The sequence below is a fragment of the Hypanus sabinus genome, chromosome 19 (assembly GCF_030144855.1).
Source record: "Hypanus sabinus isolate sHypSab1 chromosome 19, sHypSab1.hap1, whole genome shotgun sequence".
NCBI lineage: Eukaryota > Metazoa > Chordata > Chondrichthyes > Myliobatiformes > Dasyatidae > Hypanus > Hypanus sabinus.
The window spans coordinates 5,689,316-5,713,823 of NC_082724.1; the positions used below are offsets into that span (position 1 = coordinate 5,689,316).

The 24,508-nt window shown below is 44.1% G+C and overlaps 1 protein-coding gene across 1 annotated transcript in view; it reads right to left on the minus strand.

The window, feature by feature from the left end:
* The window catches only part of kbtbd12 (kelch repeat and BTB (POZ) domain containing 12), a 43,069-nt gene extending 25,820 nt beyond the window's left edge, over positions 1–17,249 (minus strand). The window contains exons 1-3 of the mRNA XM_059943935.1: positions 16,171–17,249; positions 7,319–7,589; positions 3,280–3,430 (exon numbers count right to left, since the gene is read on the minus strand). Coding sequence (XP_059799918.1) covers positions 3,280–3,430; positions 7,319–7,589; positions 16,171–17,249 — 1,501 coding nt within the window. The remainder of the gene's footprint in view (positions 1–3,279; positions 3,431–7,318; positions 7,590–16,170) is intronic.
* Positions 17,250–24,508: the final 7,259 nt, after the last annotated feature.

Consider the following 24,508-nt stretch of genomic DNA (forward strand, 5'->3'; position numbering starts at 1 on the left):
TACACCACCAGTTTCAGGAACAGCTACTCCCATCTGTTCATATGTTAAGCTGATGCACTTAACGTTCTCTGTGTCAAAAGCCTACTTTGGACATCTCCCCAATACACCCCTCCAATCACCTTAAAGTTATGCCTCCTCGTATTAGCCAAAATCACACCCTTCCTATAACAGAGTAACCAAAAATGAACAAAGTGCTCCAAATCTGGCCTCACCGATGCCCTGTATGATTGCTACATAATCCAACTTCGCCACTATGCCGAGGTAGCACAGTGGTTAGCACGACGTTATTACAGCATGGGGCGGTCCAGAGTTGGGAGTTCAATTCCAGCACCATTCCGTAAGGAGTCTCTGTATGTCCTTCCCATGGATTGCCTGGGTTTTCCCTGGGTGTTCCAGTTTCCTCCCACAGTCCAAAGACGTACCGGGTAGGTCAATCAGTCATTGGAAATTGTCCCGTGATTAAGTTAAAGTTCGTGGGGGGTTGTGGGGTTGCTGGAACAGCATGGCTCGAAGGGTCAGAAGGGCCTACACCTCACTATGTCACAAACAAACAGGTAGATAAATAAATAAATATATGAAGAGGCAGAGAATACTTCAGCAGAACAGTTATGTCAAACTTCTCTGAAATATTAGATCTGCCCCAACTGGGGGAGGGTGTCCTGAATCAAAGGAGCACGGTAGTTTGGTTAGGATAATGGTTTTCAGTGGCAATGATTTGGTTCAATTCTTGCCGATGTTAGTAAGGAATTTATAGGTTCTCTCTGTGACTGAGTGAGTTTCCTCTAGGTGTTCCGGCTTCCACATTCCAAAGACGTACGGGTTAGGGTAAGTAAGTTGTGGGCATGCTCCACTGGCGCCTGAAGCATGGGGACACCTCCAGCCTGCTCCCACCACACCCTTGGACTGTGTTGACCGTTGATGCAAATGATGAATTTCACTCCATTTCAAACGGCCAAATTCTTTGTTTTATAACCTGAAAGCTTCACCACCCAGCACAAGGACAGCTTCTATCCCACTGTTATAAAACCATTGGATGGTTCCCAAGTACAGTAAGTCAGACTCTTGCCCTCACAATCTACCTCATGATGATCTTGCACCTTATTATCTACTTTCTCTTTAACTGTAACACTCTATTCTGCATTCTGTTATTGTTTTCCCTTCTGCTGCCTCAGTGCAATGTTGTAATGAATTGATCTGTATATAAGACAAGGTTTTCACTGTAGCTTGGTACTTGTAACAATTAGAAACCAATTAGATTTAGTAACAACAAACACAAGAGATTCTGCAGATGCTAGAAATCTTGAGCATCACACGGAAAAAGATGAATGGCCTTGATAGAGTGCATGTGGAGAGGATGTTTCCTATGGTGGGAGAGTTTAAGAGAGGTGCCCATTTAGAACAAGAGATGAGGAGGAATTCTTTAGCCAGAGTGTGGTGAATCTGTGGAATTCTTTGCCACAGACAGCTGTGGAGGTCAAATCCTTATGTAATTTAAGGCAAAGGCGTGAATACATACAGGGGGAAGACAGGAGCCTGGAGGTGAGAGGAAAATTGGATCAGCCATGATGAAATGGTGCAGCAGACTCGATGGGCCAAATGGCCTAATTCTGCTTCAATATCTTATGGTCTATGGTCTTCAAATACTGGAGGAACTCAGTGTCGGACAGTGTCCATGGAGAGGAAAAATCAGTCGATTTTTCAGGACATCAGGACTGGAAATAAAAAAAGCAGAAGTCAAAGTAAGATGGTGGGGATGGGGGGTGGAGGAAGCGTACAGGCTGGCAGGTGATAGTTGGGCCTGAAGAAGGGTCTCGGCCTGAAACGTCGACTGGTTGCTCTTTTCTATAGATGCTGCCTGGCCTGCTGAGTTCCTCCAGCATTTTGTTTGTGTTGCAGGTGATAGGTGAGAGCCGGTGAGGGAGAATGTGGTTGGGTGGTGGAGGGGAGATGATGTGAGAAGCTGAGAACTGGTGGGTAGAAGAGGTAAAGGGCTGAAGGTGAACAAATCTGATAGGAGAGGACCATGGGAGAAAGGGAACCAGAGGGAGATGAAGTGGGGAGGTAAGAAGAAGGGTTGAGAGGGGAGACAGATTGGGGAATGGTAAAAGAGGGAAGGGGGAAAGGTAAAATTACCAGAAGATGGAGAAATCCATGTTCATACCATCAGGTTGGAGGTTACCCAGAAGGAATATGAGGTGTTGCTCCTCCAACCTGTGTGCTGCCTCATCATGGCAGTAGAGGAAGTCAAGGGAAGACATGAATGTGGAACCCAGAAAGTCCCTCCAGGTGAAGCAGAGTTCGAGGGAACTCCCAGTAGGATCTCCTCTGCTTTGAAGGAATCCGGAACTGATTGAGTGGCCTCTTTGCCGAGCATCTGTTTTTAGTGTGTACTCCGTGCATTGACCACTGTCAGTCCAACAGGCATTGTCCACATGTGACTCCATTACTCTGGCTCATTGGCTCTTAACAGCTGTCACGAATGTCCATCATCACCCACTGCCCAATTACAAACTAGGAAAAGCTAACATTCCAACATCTAGACTGCAGATGCTGTGTGAGGAACCATAAATCCATAAGACATAGAGTCATAGAGCACTCCAGCACAGAAGTAGGCTCTTTGGCCCATCTAGTCCATGCCGAACTGTTATTCTGCCTATTCCTATTAACCTGCACCCAGAACATAGCCCTCTATACTCCATCCATCCATGTACCTATCCAAATTTCTCTTGCATCCACTACTTGCTCTGACAGTTTGTGGTGGATGTGGGTTCGACTTCATCATTTCAGTGCCCCCTGTCTTGGTGTTAACTGAAAATTTGCTGATGCAGTTTACCATCTCATCATCCAGATCACTGATACAGATGACAAGCAACAACAGACCCAGCACCAATCACCGCGGTACTCCGCTAGTCACAGGAGCGGATTTAGGTCATTTGGCCCATTGAGTCTGTCCCCCATTTGATCGTGGCCGATTACTTTTTCCTCTCAACCCCATTCTCCTGCCTTCTCCCCATAACGTTTGACACTCTTACTAATAAACAGCTATCAGTCTTCACTTTAAATATACCCAATGACTTGTCTTCTGGTTTATTTGGCAATGGATTCAGTACCCTCTAGCTAAAGAAATTCTTCCTCATTTCCGTTCTAAAGAACGCCCTTCTATCGTCCTTTCTGAGGCATTCCCCCATTCCATGATGATATTGAGAGGATCTAGAAGGCAGGTGTGGCAAGGTGACACTGGCTGGGACGTTAAAGCTTAGTTGATGCCTCATTCCTTACCCAGGACATAAATCTCCCGATTGAGGACAGCGGTACTGAAGCGATATTTGGAGAACCGCATGGGTCCACATTCTGTCCACTTGTCCCTCCTTGGGTCATAGCGGAACATTCTGTTGCTGAGCCAGTCGGGTTCATCGTCAGGGAGGTCCATCTGCAGAGCAGAAAGCACGGCAAGGCGGAAGCCCGAAGGGGCTAGCGTCACAGGAAGGCTCACCAAACCGCCAACCAACGCGGACCGTCCGTCCCGCGAGGATAAGTGAACACACTCATCAATGTCATGCAGAAGATGCTGGAAGGAACTCAGTGGGCCAGGCAACATCTATGGAGGTATCTACAAGGCCACTCTCAGGATGGAGGAGCAACACCTCATATTCGGATGGCATGAGCACCGATTTCTATAACCTCCAGTTATTTCTTACCCCTTCCATCTTCTCTTTTTTTTCTGTTCTCCATTCTGGCTCCCCTCATTCCCTTTCTCTTCTCCTCACCCGTGTATCACCTCCCCTGACACCCTTCCTCCTTTTCTTTCTCCCATGGTCCACTCACCTTCCCTATCAGAATCATTCTCTTCCTGCCCTTTACCTCTTTCACCCATCACCTCCCAGCTTCCCACTTCACCCTCTCCCCAACTCACCTGACTTCCCCTTCACTTGATCTCACCTATCACCTGCCAGCTTGAATCTCTTCCCACTCCTCGACTTCATATTCTGGCTTCTTATGCCTTTCTATCCAGTCCTGTTAAAGGGCTGCGGCCTGAAACGGCGACTGTTTATTCCTCTCCAAAGATGCTGTCTGACCTGCGGAGTTACTCGAGGACTTTGTGTGTGTTTTGCTCTCGATTTCTAGCCTCTGCAGAATCTCTTGTGTTTATAATCAGTGAAGGGAAGTGGCCATTTGATGTTATGGGTTAAGACCTTTCATCTGAAGTGGAAAATAGAGGGTAGAGATGGCCATTGTAAACAGGTGGAGGGAAAGGGTGAAACCAAGCTCAAAGTTGAGTTTGTCATCTGCAGAAGTCCCTGTGGGTACAGGTGCCATGAAAATCTTTCAGCAACATCACAAGCACAGAGCATTAGAGCAGGGGCTACGTGTATGATCATGCACTTTGGAAGAACAAATAAAGGATTAGACTATTTTCTGAGAAAATTCAGAAACCAGAAGTGCGAAGGGTCTTGGGAGAGCTCGTGCAATATTTCCTGAAGTTTAACTTGCAGATGCAATGTTAGCATTCATTTCGAGAGGACTAAAATATAAAAGCAAGGATGTACTTCTGGGACTTTTTAAGGTGTTAAGGTAGTGTTCAGACCACATTTGTAATACACTGAGCAATTTTGGGCCCCTTCTCTAAGAAAGAATGTGCTGGCATTGGAGAGAGAGTCCAGAGGAGGTTCACAAGAATTATCCTGGGAGTGAAAGGGTTAACATATGAGGAGTGTATGAGGGCTCTGGGCCTGTACTCACTGGAGTTTAGAAGGATGAGGGTGGATCTCATTGAAACCTTCTGATTATTGAAAGGCCTAGACAGAGTGGACATGGAGAGAATGTTTCCTGTAGAGGGAGAATCAACGACCAGAGGGCACAATCTCAAAATACAAGGACATTCCTTTAGACCAAAGATGAGGAGGAATTTCTTTAGCCAGAGGGTGATGAATCTGTGGAATTCACTGCCACAGATGGCTGTGGAGGCCAAGTCATCGGGTATATTTAACAGGTGCTTAATTAGTGAGGGCATCAAAGGTTATTGGCAGAAGAATGGTGTTGAGAAGGAAAATAAACCAACCATGATGGAATGGTGAAGCAGACTCGATGGGCTGAATGGCCTAAGTCTGCTCCTATGTCTTATGGTCTTAAGTTTTACAAAGGGATATGTGGATCTGGGTGAGGCAGATGGAAGACATTACTATTTTCGCTCTTTCTTCCTCTACCCTTCCTCTTCCTCTTCATACTTGTACCTTTCCTCTATCTTTCAGTTCCGATACCTCAACATTTGAGACGCTTGCTGCAGTTAACAGTGCCGATGCAGGGTTTTAACCCAACATGTCAACAATCCCTTTCTCCTCGACAGATGCTGCTTCACTATCTGAGTTCCTTCAGCAGGTCTTTGATAGCTCCTGGTAAAATCACAGCATGCAAAGGCATTCAGCATATCTATATCGGCTCTGACAGCTCCCAGACAGCGGGGATGGTGAACCATTTTAAGAGCATGTGCCTAGATTGGTGATAACCTTCTAAGAAAATCCTTCCATGTGTGATGGTAATTTTGAACAGATATTATCATTCATTAATGAATTAGTAACAATAATTATTTCTCTTAAAGAAAAAGGATGTCTTGTTCCTTTCTAAAATTCAAAGTAAACTTAGATAGATAGATAGATACTTTATTCATCCCCAAGGGGAAATTCAACATTTTTCCAGTGTCCCATACACTTATTATAGCAAAACTAATTACATACAGTATTTAACTCAGTATAAATATATGCATCTAAAATCACCCTCCCAAAAAGCATTAATAAATAGCTTTTAAAAAGTTCTTAAATGGTTTACTAAAGTGCATTGAGTGGTAACTTAAGCTCAGTCCTAACCCCGGCACTTAACTTGTCTTGCCCCTGGTGGTTGAATTGTAGAGCCGAATGGCGTTGGGGAGTAATGATCTCTTCATCCTGTCTGAGGAGCATGACATTGACAGCAACCTGCCACTTACCAAAGTACATATAGTACAGTGCAAAAGTCTTACGCACACACTCACACAGATCCTAAGACTTTTGTACAATACTGTAGTAATTTTGTGAATTGCACTGTCCTGCTGGCACAAAAAAAAACAAATCTCATGACATGTGAGTGATGATAAACCTGATTCTGATATGGGTCTCTATTGTGGACTGAGAAAGGAGACAGGAAGAGGGGAATCATGGGAGAAAGGGAGGCGTGGGAAGCATCATAGAGGCATTCCATAATAATCAATAAACCAATTCCTTGGAATCAGATGACCTTGCCTGGTGTCTCAGGGCTGGGTGTGTCTGCATCCACGCCAACCCCTGGCACTCCTTCTCTGCCACCTGTCCCACACCCTTCCTGCGGTCCTTCACCCTCACCATCTCAACATCCTTTGCTCCTGCCAGATTTACAAACTTGCCCTACGCTTCATGTGGACAGACAAAAGTCAAAGAGCCTGTACTGTACTGTAATGATCTATGCTCTATGTATGTACAGTGCTGTGCAAATGTCTTAGGCATCCTAGCTATTTATATGTACCTAAGACTTTCGCACAGTACTATATTTGTCAAACCGGAGCACTTCCCTGCTCCCTTCCCACCTTCAGACCACAAGCAACCCAAATGAGAATCAGGTTTATCATCAATCACATATGTCATGAAATTCTTTATTTGCGACTGCAGTTCAGAGCAATACATAAAATTACTACAGTACTATGCAAAAGTCTTAGGCACCCTAGCTATACATACATACGCTTAAAACTTTTGCACAGGACTGTATATGTCACCGTATACAATTTTTTGCAGGTATAGTCAATAAATAGAAGAAAAGGAAATAATAATAATAATAATAATAATAATAAATAAATAAGCATGTCTTCATTGGTTTACTATCAATAAAGTACAACAAGGTCAGATTGAAATAAATGTAGCATGAAATGTGTAATTTCCGTTAACAACCAACACACTTGAGGGTGTGCTGGGGGCAGCCCACAAGTGTGCCACGCATTCTGGCGTCTACATAGCATGCCTGCGATGCTCAGCAAAACAACACAGAACACAATAAGTGACAAAATTTCTCCCCATCACCTGCCCATCCATGCACATCCACAGTGCTCTAACCTCAAGATAGTCTGCTTTGGGCTCCAGCATCCAGTGAACTGGTTCAAAAATTACAACCTGTTAAGTAATGATTATTATTTGAAGAATTGAGGGGCAGCACTGCATGCTGTGTGCCAGTGAAATGATTGTGCCTGCCATCTTGGGTACGCATGCTACAGGTTTGCCACCTTGAGGATTTGCATGCACAGCTCTGCAAGCAACTTAACCTGAGGTGTCCATCCGCCCATCACATAGATATGGTTGCCCATGGTGACCGTTCCGTGACACGCCAAAGGCAAGGGTAACGGCGCAACACTCCTCCACTGGTCTGTCTCCAGGACGTACTTGTCCACACAGTTTGTGATCATGTACCTATTCTTCAACTTCATCTGGCCCCCGATGAGGTACAGATTCCCCTGGATCGTGCCCACACTATAGAGCTCTCGGAAGGGTGCAGTGCAAAGCTTCTCCCAGTACTGGCTTCCACGAACGTGGTACCTGAATGGTGTGCAATAGATGACCATTAACAGTCATTCCTAAAATAGTTAACCCTATTCACTTGACTAATTGCTCCACTATGGGCACCAGGCTCTGTGGCATCGAGGACGTCTTCAAAAGTCAGTGCCTCAAAAAGGTGGCATCCATCATTAAGGACTCCAATCACCTAGGACATGCCCTCTTCTCATTAGTACCAAGGAGGAGGTACAGGGACTGAAGACATGGGCGCATAGCTTTAGGAACAGCTTCTTCCGCTCCACCATCAGATTTCTGAACGGTCTGAAAATAATGAATTCTATTGCACCATTTGGCCTCTTTCTGCATAAACCAATAAGTAGTATTTACATATAAATACTATACCAAAATATATCTTTATGTTATATATATATATATATATATATATATATATATATATATATATATATATAGGGTCATTTTATGTACATACAATCAGTCTATGTATATAAACTAATCTTATGAATATACAGTTCAACTCGCTGCTCCATAAGGTTAACTTGTCTCTGCGCTGAACTTAGGCCTTAGCCTATAACGAAAGGGCTTCTAGATCACTGCCGTGATGGACTGGCTTTGTGGCTGTGGACTCACTTTCACAAATTTCAGTTCAAAACGCTACTTTGCTTACTGTTATTGTTTGCACAATTTGTTTTCTTTCTCTGCACCTTCGGTGTTTGATGGTCTTTTTTATGGGTTCTGTTGGGTTTCTTTGTATCGTGGCTGCCTGCTTGGAGACGAATCTCAAAGGTTGTATAAAGAATACAAACTTTGATAGTAAATGTACTTTGAACTCAACAGTTACTTGTACGCTGTGTTTTATAGGATTGTTTTTACATTTATATGTATTGTGTTTCTAATTGTGTTGCTTATGCTTTTTGTTTAAAGCTGTATGGATTTGGAAAACAATCATTCGGTTTTCCTTTACATTCACATACTAAAGCAGGGCAATAAACAGTCTTGAGTCTTGACTATTTTCCTTGATGCGATTTCTAGTGTATTTTATGCACTATACGGCACTGCTGCCACAAAATAACAACTGTCAGTGATAATAAACCTGATTCTCATTCTCTTTCTGAATTCTGGCGATGGAACGATTATTCCACCATTAGCAATTGAAGGGATTGTTAGAAAGTGCTTGTGGATGGATCTCAGCAGGTCAGGCAGCATCTACGCAGGAAAATGAATAGTTGGCATTTCAGACTGATACTCTTCACAGATCCAGGAATCCATCATTGTGTCATAGAGCACCTCAGCAAAGAAGCAGGCCATTCTGCCCATCTAGTCTGATCTGCCTAGAACCATCTACCTGCACCTGGACCATATCTCTCAAACCCCTCCCATCCATGTACATAACCAAACTAACGTGAACTTGTGTGCAGTTCAGCTAGCCCAGCTACAGGAAAGATGTGATTAAGCCAGAGAGGCTGGAGAAAGGATTCATGAGGATGTTGTCTGGACTGGAGAGCTTGAGTTAAAAGGAGATCTGAATAGTCTGAGGCTGTTTTTCCAAAAGCGAAAGAGGCTGAGGGGTGACCTTACAGAAGTTTACAAGATCATTTCAGAGTCCTAGGGGAATCTAAAACTAAAGGACACAGGTTCAAGGTGAGAAGGGAAAGACTTAAAAGAGGATCTGAAAGGCAGGTTTTCCCCACAAAGACTGGTGAGTGTATGCCTTGGGCTCCCTGAGGAAGTGGTAGAGATGGGTACAATTACAATGTTTAATAATCATGGGAGGAAATGCTTAGAAGAAAACAAACTGCTCAGGATATCACTGAGACCCAACTATTGGACCCAGAAACAACCTACAACTCTCGATGCCTATGGCACACTCACAACTTCATTAAAAGACTTTATTCCTTGGAATGTAGAAGATTGACAGAAGATTTAATAGAGGTATACAAAGTTATGAGGGGTATAGACAGGGTAAATGCAAGCTGGCATTTTCCACTGAGTTTGGGTGAGACTACAACCAAAGGTCATGGGTTAAGGGTGAAAGGTGAAAGATTTAAGGGGAACATGAGGGGAAACTTCTACACCCAGAAGAAGTGAGAGTGTGGAATGAGCTGCCAGCGCATGTGGTATATGTAAGCTCGATTTCAATGTTTAAGGGAAGTTTAGATAGGTACATAGATGGTAGGGATGTGGAGGTCTATGGTCCTGGTGTAGGTCAATAGGAATAGGCATATTAAATAGTTCAGCATGGATTATATGGGGCAAGGGGTCTGTTTCTGTGCTGTACTTTTCTATGAATCAATGACTGTAAAGACCCATCCCATCCCGGACCCTGCCTGTTCAATCTCCTACCATCTGGAGATTGCCAATGGCCTTTCCTGTTATGGACTATCAAAGCCACTTGTTGCATGTAAATATGGGATTTTAAGCCATACCGCATGCATTGTAAATATCTGTTTTGCTCAGACTGGAGTGGCACTGCAACCTCAGTGTCCAGATCAACAACAATAAAGTTCTATTGCATTCTATTCTATTTATGGGCCAGATGAAGGCAAGTGGGACTAGCACGTTAGTCAGCATGGGCTAGATGGGTCGAAGATCCTGTTTCTATACTGCACATCTCTATGAATTGAACAACCATTTTAGTTAGGCTCCCCCACCTCAGTCACCGCACTGCAAACATTTTAAACCACCTTTTATAAAGTTGTTTACATTGTAAATACATGTTGATATTTATGTATTTATGCACATTTTATTCCCTATTCCATAGCTCCTTGAAAGGTCGATAGGGTGGTTAAGAAGGCTTGTGGAATGCTTGTTTTTATTAGTCGTGGCATTGAATTCAAAAGTCAAGAGGTTATGTTGCAACTTCATAAAACTCTGGTTAGGCCACATCTGGAGTACTGCATACAGTTCTTGGCGCCACACTACAGGAAGAATGTCGAGGCTTTGAAGAGGGTGCAGAAGTGGTTTAGCAGCATACCAACTGGTTTAGAAGGTATGTGCTATCTTGAGAGGCTGCATAAACTCTGACGTGGCGGAGGGGAGATCTGATGGAGGTTTGTAAGATTCTCAGAGGAATAGACAGAGTAGGCAAGGTGTAGCTGTTTCCCAGGGTTGAGATGGGCATGCGTTGAAGGTGAGAGGGGGTAGGTTCAAAGGGGATGGAAGGGTTGAGTTTTTTACTGTGGTGGATGCCTGGTATGCACTGCCTAGTACAGTGGCAGAGGCAAATACGTTAGAGGCTTTTAAGAGACGTTTAGAAAGGCACGGGAGTATGAGGAAGATGGAGAGATATGGACATTGTGTAGCAGGAGGGGTTAGGTTTTGGGGTTTTGATTTACTTTTTATCTGGTATAGCACAACATTGTGGGCTGAAGGGCCTGTACCTGTGCTGTACTGTCCTCTATTCTATGTTCATACTTTAAACTCTAACATTATGTGATGAAATGAAGGAAGTCTTGAACGGTTTCCCCAGTGTGAACAGCAGAGAAACAGGTCCTTTAGCTCAGTGGTGTACAACGGTGCCTGTTCTCCACACAGCCTTTGTTCTACCCAACCTGTCAGTATAATCTTTCTCCCTCGTGTTTACCCAGCTTCCCTTTAAATGATTCCATCTGCTCAATCTCTTCCTGACCATAGAAGCATAAATATTTCCTCCCGAATTCCATCCTAAATTCATTACGTGACCCACAGGTCTACAGTCCGTCAGCCACCATCTGTGGATTCCACCACAAGCAGAATCAAATCTATTTTTACGCTGACAAAACCACTCTGAATTTTAAAGACTTCTCACAGGGTGATTACTCAACCTTCCTTTTCCCGACCCCCAACTGCATAAAATCTTTCCAAATAATCATACACACTCAGGTTTGGTGCAATGTTAGGTTTAACTTGGGCCCCCTCCACTGCCTCCATGTATCATACATAATAAGAATAATAGAACTGTCTCCAGTAGTTGTCTAGAGGAGATGCAAACAGATTTTCTGTAGCTTTGTAGTCATATCCCTTTGGAAATTGATCATGATGTGTCTGAAGATATACGGTGTACAACCCATGTTCTCAATATTATTCATTACTTATTTCATTTTTATAATTGTTGTATTTGCACAGTTTATTTTCTTTGGTACATTGCTTGTCCGTCTATCTTTGTGTGTAGTTTTCATGGATTCTATTGCATTTCTTTACATCTGTTGTGAATGCCCACAAGAAAATGGAAATCAGAGTAGTATAAGGTAACATGTAGTGTTCTGTATGTACTTTGATCATTTCAGGCCGATGAGGCTCGTCAGCTGTGGTTGGGAGCTCAACTAGGAGAAGGAAAACTCTGATCTCAAACCTACGCTGCCCAGCGGCTATACCCACTCCTGGGACGGGCTTTCAGAGTAAACTCCGAGGGAAAAATCTGGAGCTGGAGTCCTCAAGGCAGACCAATGTTGAGTTCAACGCTGACTGACAACTCCCACGATGTCACTGGTGCCAAACCATAATTTTCTCTGCCGTTTCTTTGGATTCATCAGAGGCATGGTGGGGTGGGGGGCAATGGCTTGCTCTCCATATTGTTCTGCCCAGGCTTGCGTATCTGGACAGCTCGGACGCAACATCCATGGTCAATCTAGACCTATGAAAGCCTCACTCACTTTGATAATAAATTTACTTTGAAAAACAAGTTCAAGTACAAGATCAGAACAGACCAGGGCTCATTAACAACAACACTGAGCATCTCTAAACTAAGACAAGGGGTAGTGTAGAGAGAACCTTAAATTTATTTATTTATTATTAGGGTTTATTCCTGTATTTGCACAGTTTGTATCTTTTGCACGTTGGTTGTTTGTCTGTCTGTGTGTTTCACTGATTCCATTGTGTACCTTTGTTCCTTGAATGTCTGCAAGAATACAAATCTCAGGGTTGTATATGTATACGTACTTTGATAATAAATTTACTTTGAACTTTGAATAAATCTCACTTCATTTTTTTTTAGCAACACACACAAAATGCTGGAGGAACTCAACAAGTCAGGCAGCATCTATGTGGAAAAGAGTAAACAGTCAACGTTTCTGGCCAAGACCCTTCTTCAGGGAAGGGAAGGGGGAAGATAAAACGGTGGGGAGGGAGGTTAGCTAGAAAGTGATAGGTGAAGCCAGGTGGGTGGGAAAGATAAAGGGCTGGAGAGGAAGGAATCTGACAGGAATGGAGAGTGGAGAATAAGAGAAGGGGAAGGAGGAGGGGACCCAGGGGGAGGTGATAGGCAGGTGAGAAGAAGTAAGAGGCCAGAGTGGGAAATAGAAGAAGGGAGGGGTTGGAAATTTTTCTCAACCAAAAGGAGAAATCGATACTCATGCCATCAGGTTGGAGGCTACTCAGATGGAATACAAGGTGCTGGTCCTCCACCCTTCTCCATCATGGCACAAGAGGAGATCATGGACTGACAATTAGAACAGGAATGCGAATCAGGAATGAAAATGCTTGGCCACCGGGCAGTTCTGTTTTCAGCGGATGGAGCGGAGCTGTTTTTCTCATTGCATTCTTTAACATATATTACTTCTTTTAATGATGCAGCTGTTTCAGTTCTGCGCGACCCCAATGACCCTCAACAATTCTCACAGATGTATCATAGAGAGCATCCTATAGATACAGCAACTGCTCTGTAAGGAACTGCAGAGAGTTGTGGACACAGCTCATCACAGAAATCTACCTCCATGGACTCTGTCTATACTTCTCACTGCCTTAGTAAGAGAGCATTATTATTATAGGCATCCGTTAGTCTCGAGAGACCATGGATTTGCACCTTGGAATGGTTTCCAGGGCGCAGGCCTGGGCAGGGTTGTATGGGAGACCAGCAGTTGTCCATGCTGCAAGTCTCCTCTCTCCACACTACCGATGTTGTCTAAGTAAAGGGCAAAGGCTGATACAGCTTCACACTGGTGTCGTCGCAGAGCAATGTGTAGTTAAGTGCCTTGCTCAAGGACACAATATGCTGCCTCAGCTGAGGCTCGAACTAGCGACCTTCATATTATTAGACCAACACTTTAACCACTTGGCCACACGCCAACACCAGCATAATTAGAAATGAACACAATTCAGAGGATTCAAACAATGATTCCCCTTCCTACTCTGACTCCTCAGCTTTTTTTCTCCAGTCCTGGTGAAGGGTCTTGGCCTAAAATGTCAACTGTACTCTTTGTCATAGATGCTGCCTGGCTGCCGAGTTCCTCAAGCATTTTGTGTGTGTTGCCTGGATTTCCAGCAACTGCAGATTTTCTCGTTTGTCGAAAGATTCAAAGTACGTACGCAGTACACAACCCTGAGATTCGTCTTCCCACAGACAGTCACAAAACAAAGAAAACCATGGAACCCGTTCAAAAAATAACATCAACCCCCCCCCCCACCCACACACAGAAAACAGATTGCACAAACAGCAACAAGAAAGAACGAGTGAAAACACAGAATATAAAACTCGAAGTTGAGAGTCTGGATTCCGTTCAGCACAGTGTTCATTATCTGCGGGCTGCCCCAATTCAAAGTGGCCCAAAATAGCAGCAGAGAAAGGAGCAGCAGGAGCTACAGTCTGAACCACAAACCAGAGACCCAGGGCTTCGGTATCATCCTCCAACAACGAGGCAGAGAGAGACCATTTGAATGCAGGGACCTTCCCATGGGAGAGAGAGCGAGGGACCAGCACATGCAGACTTCTCCCTCCGGCAGCAATGACTAAACACTCACTCGCCTTGATGTTTTCAATCTTCCTCGATCATTTAACCGGAGGGATCAGCCAGAAACGGAGTCAATCCGGGGCTCACGCCCCATCTCTAAGCTTTTTGTCCCTGAGGCCACTCGTCTCCTAGAAGCTCCTCAGAGACAGCAAAGTACCAGATCACTCAAACGGCCCGAAAACACACCACCAAACTGTAGCTCTCAGGCCCCAACAGAACCAGAATCACTTTTAAAAGAAAAAGAAGACGTGAAAAAAAGTGAAAGAAAGAGTTTTGTGGACCACCTGGGAAATGTTGCCTATGGTAGCGTAGTTCTTCTTCCAGGTACTCCAAGTGTGACCTAACCAGAGTTTTACATCCCAAATTTTACATTCAACAGCTGAAACAGGCCCATTGGTCGAAAAAGATGAGGGGCACAGATGGGGTTAATGGTAGGAAATCAGAATGGTGGAGCAGGTTCTAGGGATATTCTGCACCATCATCTGTTCTATTCCTTCCGCTCCACCGGCCCCCATCCCACTGCCCACCACACCTTCACAAATACTTCGGAAACCTGCAGCATAAGTTTCTTCTTAATTCAGGACAATAACATTCAGAAAATGTTACATGTAAAGATGCACGCAGTTGCAGAAATAATCTTGGGATTAAAGTTTAAGGATTAGCTTTATTTGTCACATGCACAGTGAAACGTGTCATTTGCGTCAACGGCCAACACTGTCTGAGGAAGTGCTGGGGGCACAGAGCACCAGACCGTGGGTGGGGACGGCTGGTTCCTGTAGACGGAAATGTTTTTCCAGCAACAAATGTGTAGCATCCTAGTTATTGGTACTGAGCCAGCCAAGAGCCTGGAAATAATTCATTTGCTCCTGATAACTTCCTCAAGTAGATCTCATAGAAAGTAGAACAATGAATAGATTAAGGATTAAAGATACAGTGAAATGTCAACAATAGTGTTGGGGGCAGCCCGCAAGGGTCTCCATGCTTCCGGCGCCAACATAGCATGCCCACAACTTACTAACGTTAACCCACATGTCTTTGGAATGTGGATGCAACCCATGTGGTCACTCTTAGGGCAGCAGGGTGGGGCAATGGTTAACGCATTGCTTCTCAGTGACAGTGACTGTGATCAGGGTTCAATTCACAATGGAGTGTTATGTTGACGTTGCGAAAGACATGGGTGAGGCCTAATTTGGAGTATTGTAGGCAGTTTTGGCCACCTACCTACCGGAAAGATGTAAATAAGGTTGAAAGACTACAGAGAAAATTTACAAGGATGCTGCAGGTTTGGATGATCTGAGTTATAAGGAAAGAGTGAATAGGTTAGGACTTTATTCCTTGGAATGTAGAAGATTGAGGGGAGAGAGGTATACAAAAGGACTATCAAGAGGTATACAAAATCATGAGGGGTATAGAGAGAGTAGGTGCAAGTAGGCTTCTTTCCACTGAGGTTGGCTATCGTTACAACCAGAGGTCATGGATTAAAGGTGAAAGGTGAGAAGTTTAAGGGGAACTTGAGCAGAAACTTCTTCACCCAGAGGGAGGCGAGAGTGCGGAACGAGCTGCCAGTGTAAGTATCTGAATGTGAGCTTGATTTCAATGTTTAAGAGAAGGTGGGATAGATACATGGATGGTAGGGGTATAAAAGACTATGGTCCCAGTGCAGGTCGATGGGAGTAGGCAGTTTAAGCAGCTCTGGGTATACTAGAAGGGCCGAAGGGCCAGTTTCCGTGCCATACTTTTCTATGACACTATGCCTTTAATTTCCACCACAATGTCTCACCTCAGGATAACAGAGGAACAAATTTTTATTCACTCCTTCGTGCAGCCCCTTCACCTGATATCCGGGTGGCTCTTTTACTCAGCTACCTCCCCTGGTAAAGAAATTCCTCTAGGGTACTCACCTCACTATCTCCACGTCCTTCGTCTTTTGCCTTGATAGTTTCGCCACTCCAGCTTCACCAGTCAAGATAATGTCATTACTCTCTGTCACAACTCCACTGGAAACATATCCCAAAGTTTCACCGTATCTCGGCGACACAATGTAGTAAGACTTCTTTGTTTTAGGAGCGTAGCAGTAGTTGGCTTCGGTGTAACTGCGATGTCTGGATTTTATCCCTTGGCCATTGACACCAATGCAGAGGAGGCAATCAGTGTTCTCCATCCCATAGCGAAGGCTGAGGGGTGGCTGCTGCTCTGCCTTGTGAATGGTTTCTATAGCAACCTGAATCATGTTATAGCATTCCACGTTGCTGAGAAGGACTGTGTTCCTTTTAAGGGTCTCCCTCAAGAAGGTCGGACTTACGAGCACCAACCTTACGTGCTTCAGGAGTTCCACCAGGTGTCCCACCCGTGACCTCCGGTCATGATTAACCCATCGAAGAACCAAATCCAAGATGGTCTCCTCACGAGAAATGTTGAGATCATCAGAGCAGATAAAGGGCAGCAGCTGATGCTTGTCTATATCTAGAACTTCCTCCTGCAGACACACCTCTGCAAAGTGCCGATGAAGGTACTTACTTGCCTGCTCAGACAGTTCTTCTGCTCCCAGTTGCTTTGCAAAGTAATAAACCCCGAGGCAGTTTGAGGCATCCATGTGATCCAACATGTACTTCTGGCAGGCCAGGAAAATGGCTTCCATTTGGAGGAAGTACGCCATAGTGGCCACTCCTTGGACGTTGGAGTTGGTAAGGCACAGATCGGAACTGTACATGTAGTTTAGGATGGTGGCCACACTCTCTGGCTGTACGTCATGCAGTGTGACTTCCCTCTGACCGCACTCTGCCAGGCCGCAGGTGAACATCGCCTTGAAGTAGGGGCTGAACGTGGCCAGCAGGAGCCGATGGCATGGGAACCTGGACCCTTGCGTCACAAGTACCACGTCGGTCAACTCATCGGCGTCCTTCATTCTGTTGATGCGATGTAGCAGCTCCAAGCTGTGTTTGACCTTGACACTGTTCTCAATGTCCATCACAGCTGCCATCTTCCCCTTCTCTGTTTAAATTTGGCTCTCTAACCAATTGGTGATACTTACAATCACTGTTATTGAAAGAGTTTTATGGCACCGTGGTTTGTAAGCCCATGAAGCCTAATCTTCATTGCCTGTAAACAGAACAGAAAAAATGTGTTGTTCTGAATGTCTCGCTCTCAATGCTTCAGCAATAGCTTGTTCCCCTCTGCCATCATGTTCTTGAATGGCCCGTGAACCCATAAACACCACCTCTTATTTTAGATTTTATCTTTTTTAGATACACCTGGAAGAAATCTGTTCAAGACGGAACTCTGCTGTGTGTGAATGAGCTCCGCTGTGCAGCAAAGGACCAGCAGCAGCTGTGAAAGGGGAGACTGAACAGCCAGAAGTCCCAGCCGCTAATCACTTCCACTTGCCTACACTGCCCCAGAATGTGTGGATCCTGGACTGGCCTCTCCAGCCACCCGGGGGATCCAGAAATAGACAATCACTTAGGAGAACATCATACACAACTTGAACTATTACCACTGCCAGGAGTCCGGATGAAGGGTCTTGGCTGGAAACATCGACTGTTTACTCTTTTCCACAGATGTTGCCTGGTCTGCTGAGTTCCTCCAGCACTATTTGTGAGTGGCTTTGATTTCCAGCATCTGCAGATTCTCTCGTTTGTGATTCAACTACTGCCTTACATTTATTTACTAGGATCAGCACATATAATGGGCTGAATGGCCTGACCAATGCAGCGTGGTAGCGTAGCAGCTAGAGTAATACCTTATAGTGCCGGCAGCCAGGGTTCAATCCCCACAGCTGCCTATAAAGAGTTTGTTCGTTCTCCCCGTGACTGCATGGGTTTCCTCCAGGGACTCAGGTTTCCTTCCACATTTCAAAGACATACCGGTTAAGCCTAGTAAGCTGTAGGCAAGCTACGTTGGTGCTGGTAGCATGGCAATGACAAGGATGTTGCCTGGATTGGGAAGGATGCCTTATGAGAATAGATCACAAGTTTTTAAAGAATAGGCCAATAGATTTTCTCCTTGGAGCAAAGGAGGATGAGAGGTGACCTGATAGAGGTGTACAAGATAATGAGAGGCATTGATCGTGTGGATAGTCAGAGGCTTTTTCCCAGGGCTGAAATGGTTGCCACAAGAGGACACAGGTTTAAAGTGCTGGGGAGTAGATACAGAGGAGATGTCAGGGGTAAGTTTTTTTTAAAACTCAGAGAGTGGTGAGTGTGTGAAATGGGCTGCCGGCAACGCTGGTGGAGGCGGATACGATAGGGTCTTTTAAGAGGCTTTTAGATAGGTACACGGAGCTTAGTAAAATAGAGGGCTTATTTAAAATAGGTAAGCCTAGTAATCTCTGAGGTAGGGACATGTTCGGCACAACTTTGAGGGCTGAAAGTCCTGTATTGCGCTGTAGGTTTTCTATGTTTCTAATGCTTATGGGCTGCTCCCAGCAAACCTTCAGACTGTGATGGTCATTGATGCAAAAGCCACATTTCACTGTCTATTTTGATGCACATTTGACAAATAAAGCTAATCTTTAATCTTTCTTACAGTTCTATGTACAATGACCTACTTGAGGAAGCTATCAGGAGCTTTTATGTCTGGGCTCTTGATTGACTCAGAGCCAACTGGGATGCTCCACATTTGTTGTTGAGAAACATTTCCGGCTGCAGGATTCAATTGTTGACCCTCCCACTGCCAGGTGCTCAGTGCGATGGGCTCTGATCCAGAGTATCGACACGGAACCCAGAGTTTGTGGAGAAGTGCCCATTCTTATACCTCTCAATGTCCAACCCCACGTCCCCTTTGTTAGAGGTGGAAACGGGTAAGGGTGACCAACAGCTGTAAAGGCCAATGGATTACAGAAATATTGATGAACTCCAAGGAGATTCTCAATAGCCTATGCTCCACTGAGAGCTAAGGGCCCAGGACAAGAGCTAATCATTCTTACAAAGTAGCCAAGTCTTCAGAACAAACCCAGCAACGTCATCGGTATGGAACAGGGACTCACTGGATTATCACTGCATAGGAAGAGACCATTGGGCCCCTCAACTCATGACAACTCTCAGCATGAGAAATCCTTTTAGTTCTCTTCCCAGTCCATATCCCCATAACCTGCAACCTTTTCCTTACTCCAATATCTATCCAATTCCCTTCTCAATGCAATGGCCATATCTGCTGCTAGTTTCAGATTCATTTATTTATCACATGTACATCAAAATATGCAGTGAAATGCAGCATTTGTGTTAACCAACAAAAAATAGGGACATGCTGGGGGCAGCCCACAAGTGTCACCACCCAAAGTTCAAAGTTCAAAGTTCAAAATAATTTTATTATAGAAGTACTATGTCACCATATATTACCCCGAGATTCATTTTCTAGTAGGCATTCAAAGTAGAAAAAGAAATACAATAAAATAAATTTTAAAACTCAAACACAAACAATAAGGCAAAATGTACAAATACAATAAAAACAGATAATAAGAATAATAAATAATACTGAGAACTTAAGTTGTAGAATCCTTCAGAGTGAGTCTTCAGTTTGTGGAATCAGTTCAGTGTCAAGCTGTGTGAAGTTGTCCACACTGGTTCAGGAGCCTGATGGTTGCGGGTTATAACTGCTTCTAAGTCTGCCGTTGTGGGACTCAAGACTCCTGCACCCCTTTCCCGATGGCAGCAGTGAAAAGAGAGCATGGCCTATGGTGATGGGGCTCCTAGATATTGGATTTAACCCTATAATTCTATGAAGTTACCACTGAATCCTGAATAGTCTCTCAGGCAGATTTGATTGATTTATTGATCACATCGAAACATACAGCGAAACACATGGTTCACATTAACAATCCAAGGCTGCGCTGGGGCAGCCTGTACATTCTGGTGCCAACATAGCATGACCACAATGTTCAGTAGAATTACAACAACAACACCAGCCCCTCTCTTCCCATCCATCCATGAACCCACTCATTCATGCAGACAGTCCTCCAACCCCAGGAATGGCCACCTCCGGGCCCTCAGCCTCCATTGGACACAAGCACATTGGGCCTCTGTCTTCCCCAGTGGATCTGCAGACCCAGGGCTTCAGCCATTGGCCTTAGCTTCTGGACTCCCGACTGACCCTCAGGCTTCAATCTTCTATATCGTAACAACTTGCTGAACCCAACAATCCCCGTTTCTCCACTGATTTACCCTCCTGGTTTAGATTCACTGCCATATTTGCCTTTGCAATAAGACCATCACCTCTTGAAAGCAGTTCTCGTTTAACCAGACACAATAATAAAACTCCTCTATGGAGGTCCCAAATTAACAGTGGCCAATGATGTCTCTTCATATGGTAACGAAATGTTTGCAAATGGATTGCCAAGATCGGAGGACAACTCAACACAACTGGTTCCAAGTCCAGCTGTGGAAGGAGGAGGGTCGGGGATAGGGTTAGCCAACCCCATCCCACGAAAACCTGGTGCTAAAAGCTCCAAAGACCCAATCCATGGGAGAGGAAGGGTACACCAAGGAGATGGGCTACACCTGGGGATAATTTGAAGGACTGGCCCAGGACAGAGGACTCCGACGAGCTGCTGTCAGTGACCTATGGCCCAGCAGGTGTAATGGCTTAAGATGAAAAGAAGCCACACTACTAACGATTTTTAACCCTGTGCTGATCTCAGTATAAAAACCCTTAACTTTTTGTAAACATAAAGCAGACTTTATGTAAGGACTCACTGTAAATACATTTGGGTATTTATATAAGCCACATGCCTAGCCTTAAAATAGAATCCAGACATCAACACCACTGCTGACAACTTGCACTGAACACATATAAGGGTTTATTTGACAGAGGCAATTCCCTTTGCACACAGCGAAGCACAGCATTTTGAGGAATTACTTATCACTTACCTCTAACACAACCTCATTAAAATCTTGCTGAAGAGGCAAGGAACTTTGTCAGATCCAATTTACAACCCAGTGGCGGGTGGTTTGAGACCTCAGGGACAGAGAACTTGTTCAGAACTTTGCAATATTATTACATTAAAAACTATAACATTTTACATAGAACTTTGCAATACTTTTGACTAGACATTGCATAGTTCCATAAGAAATAGTACTTTTAAATCCTGATTTTTTTCCTACGGTTATAAGACCATTCTATTTCTGATCTTCCTTTGGTGTTTATGGCATAAACTGATTGGTCAACACCTCCACCATCATTATGACTTCTGTTTAGTATATAGTCGTTCTATTGGCTTATAATAATGTCAATCAGATGAGTCACATTACAGCATTGTGGGGGATGTAGTTTTACAAGATAGCAGACGTTTAATCCTTTGGGGGCCAATTAGTTATTAATATTGTACTAATTTTATTTTGAATTATATTAAGAATCTATCAGCAAAATTTCCCATTCTTCCTCTAATCTCAAACAAGAGAAAATCTGCAGATGCTGGAAATCCAAGCATCGATGGAAAAGAGTGACCAGTCGATATTTCAGGCCAAGACCCTTCATCAGAACTCTTTCCATTAGATGCTGCCTGGCCTGCTGAGTTCCTCCGGCATTTTGTGTGTGTTTCACAGAATAATCTGAGTTAATAATTTTGCAGGTAACACTAAAAAAAGTACAAAGTTCAAAGTAAATTTATCATCGATATACATATATGTCCCCATATACAACCCTGAGGCTCATTTCCTGATGGACATTTACAATAAATACAAAAAAGCAACAAAAGTAATTATCATAAATTAATAAACAATAAATATTGACAACATGATATAAAGAGTCCTTGAAAGTGAATCCATAGGTTGGGGGAACAGTTCAGTGATGGAGGGAGTGAAGTTATCTTTTCTGGCTCAAGACCCTAATGGTTGAGGAGTAATAACTGTTTCTTAAGTGTTAATCATATGTTGCTTACCAACCTGGTTCTTTATACCCACCCCCAGCTCCCAAATGCATTTCATTGTCTTTGGCGAGAAAACCAGCTTAAATTTGGTGAAATGTTAGGATATGAAGGGGCTAGTTATTTATCGTTATTTCTTTCTCTCTTTTTGTATTTGCAGTTTGTTGTCTTTTGCACACCGGTTGAATGCTGAAGTTGGTCCACTCTTTCAATGGTTATGGTTATTATTCTATAGATTTATTGAGTATGCCCAAAAAGAAATGAATCCCAAGGTTGTTTATGGTGACGTGAATGTACTTTAATGATAAATTCTCTTTGAACTTTGAAGTGCCCCATCATTTCCCTTTGACTCTAGGACCGTCCTGTTAAAGATTCTTGGCCACAAATATTGACTGTACATTTCCCTTCATGGATGCTGCCTGGCCCGTTGAGTTCTTCCAACATTTCTGATGAATTGGCATACAGGAGGGAGATTGAAAGTTTTGCTGAGTGGTGCCACAATAACAACCTCTCAACATCAGCAAAACCAAAAGCTAATTATTGACCACAAGAGGGATAAATTGGAGGTCCATGATTTTATAGGGGATCAAATATGGAGAAGGTCAGTAACTTCAAATTCCTTGGTGCTGTTATATCAGAGGATCGTCCGAGGCACCGGCACATAAATGACATTTCAAAGAAAGTACAGTAGTGCCTCTACTTTCTTAGAAGTTTGCACAGATTTGGTGTCTCAGAAAGGCAGCGTCCATTAAGGACCTCCAGCACCCAGGACATGCCCTTTTCTCACTGTTGCCATCAGGGAGGAGGTACAGAAGCCTGAAGGCACACACTCAGCGATTCAGGAACAGCTTCTTTCCCTCTGCCATCCAATTCCTAAATGGACACTATCTCACTTTTTTAATATACAGTATTTCTGTTTTTGCACATCTTTAAAATCTATTCAATATATGTAATTGATTTACTTGTTTACTTATTATTATTAATATTTTTACTTTATTATATTTTTCTGCTAGATTATATATTGCATTGAACTGCTGCTGCTAAGTTGACAAATTTCACGTCACATGCCAGTGATAATAAACCTGATTCTGATTCTGACTAAAACTTTGACAGACTTCTATAGATGCACAGTGGAGAGTATCCTGAATGGTTGTAGCATGGCCTGGAATGGAAACTTCAATATCCAAGAACAGAAAAGCCTACAAAAAAGTAGTGGATTCTGCTCAGTCCCTCTCAGGAGAAGCCCTTCCTATCTACATATCTACAAAAAGAGTTGCCATAAGAAAGCAGCATCCTTCACCAAGGACCCCTAACATCCAGGCCATGCTATCTACCGACTGTTACAGTAGGGAGGGAGGTACAGGAGCCTAGGTTCTCCCACCACCAGGTTCAGGAACAGGTTCATGTAATTATCTTTCAACCATCAGGCTCCTGAACCGATGTGGACATCTCCACTCACCACAGCACTGATCTGATCATTGAGATGACCTCTGGATGCACTTTCAAGAACTCTACAACTCAGGTTCTGGGCTTTCATCTATCTATCTGTTTCTTTAATATTACTTATTTCATTTTGTCTGTTTCTGTGTGCAGTTTTTCACTCGTTAGATTGTACTTCTACTGTGAATACCTGCAAAAGAAAATGAATCTCAGGGTTCTGTATAGTGACATATACGTACTTTGATAATTACTTTGAATTTTGAACTCTGGCGTCTGTTGCCCAGAGCAATTTACAGATGTCTTTAAAATCTGGTCTGTCCCGTGGCGTCGTGACTCTTGAAGATACAGAAAACAGGAGCTTTGGAACAAACGCGTGTTGCGGAATGAAGAGTGGCCGGGCGTTCTGCCATTGCTACGGTTGTAACGAGGGGTTGCGTTCCGTTCCAGCTTCCCACCCTTGCGTTGGATACGAAGGCTGTGGATGTGTCCCAGTATCTGTGGGCACAACTGCCTGGGGGGCTGTTACCGGAGCTGCCGCTTTTATTCTCCTTCCTAGCTCGGAGGACATCAAAACCACCGACGGAGCTGATGCCACCTCCAGCATTGAGTGACGACGGGTACCGGCCGCTGCCACCGGTGTCGCAAACGCGGCAGGAAGGACCGAGTGGGTCCCCACGGGCTGCCTTACAAGGACTTCCCGCACTTTGTCAACCACGACGGGCATTACCTGTCCAGCAGGTACCCAGGTGAGCGTAACGTGGAGCTGATGTAGAGGGAGCACAGACCGACATGGCTTGGCACCAGTAGTGTCACCGGAGTTGCCAGTCAGCGCTGAATCAGAATCAGGTTTATCATGTGACATGAAATTTGTTAACTTAGTAGCGGCAGTTCAACGCAATACGTAATCCAACAGAGAGAGTTGAGAAGAAAATAATAATAAT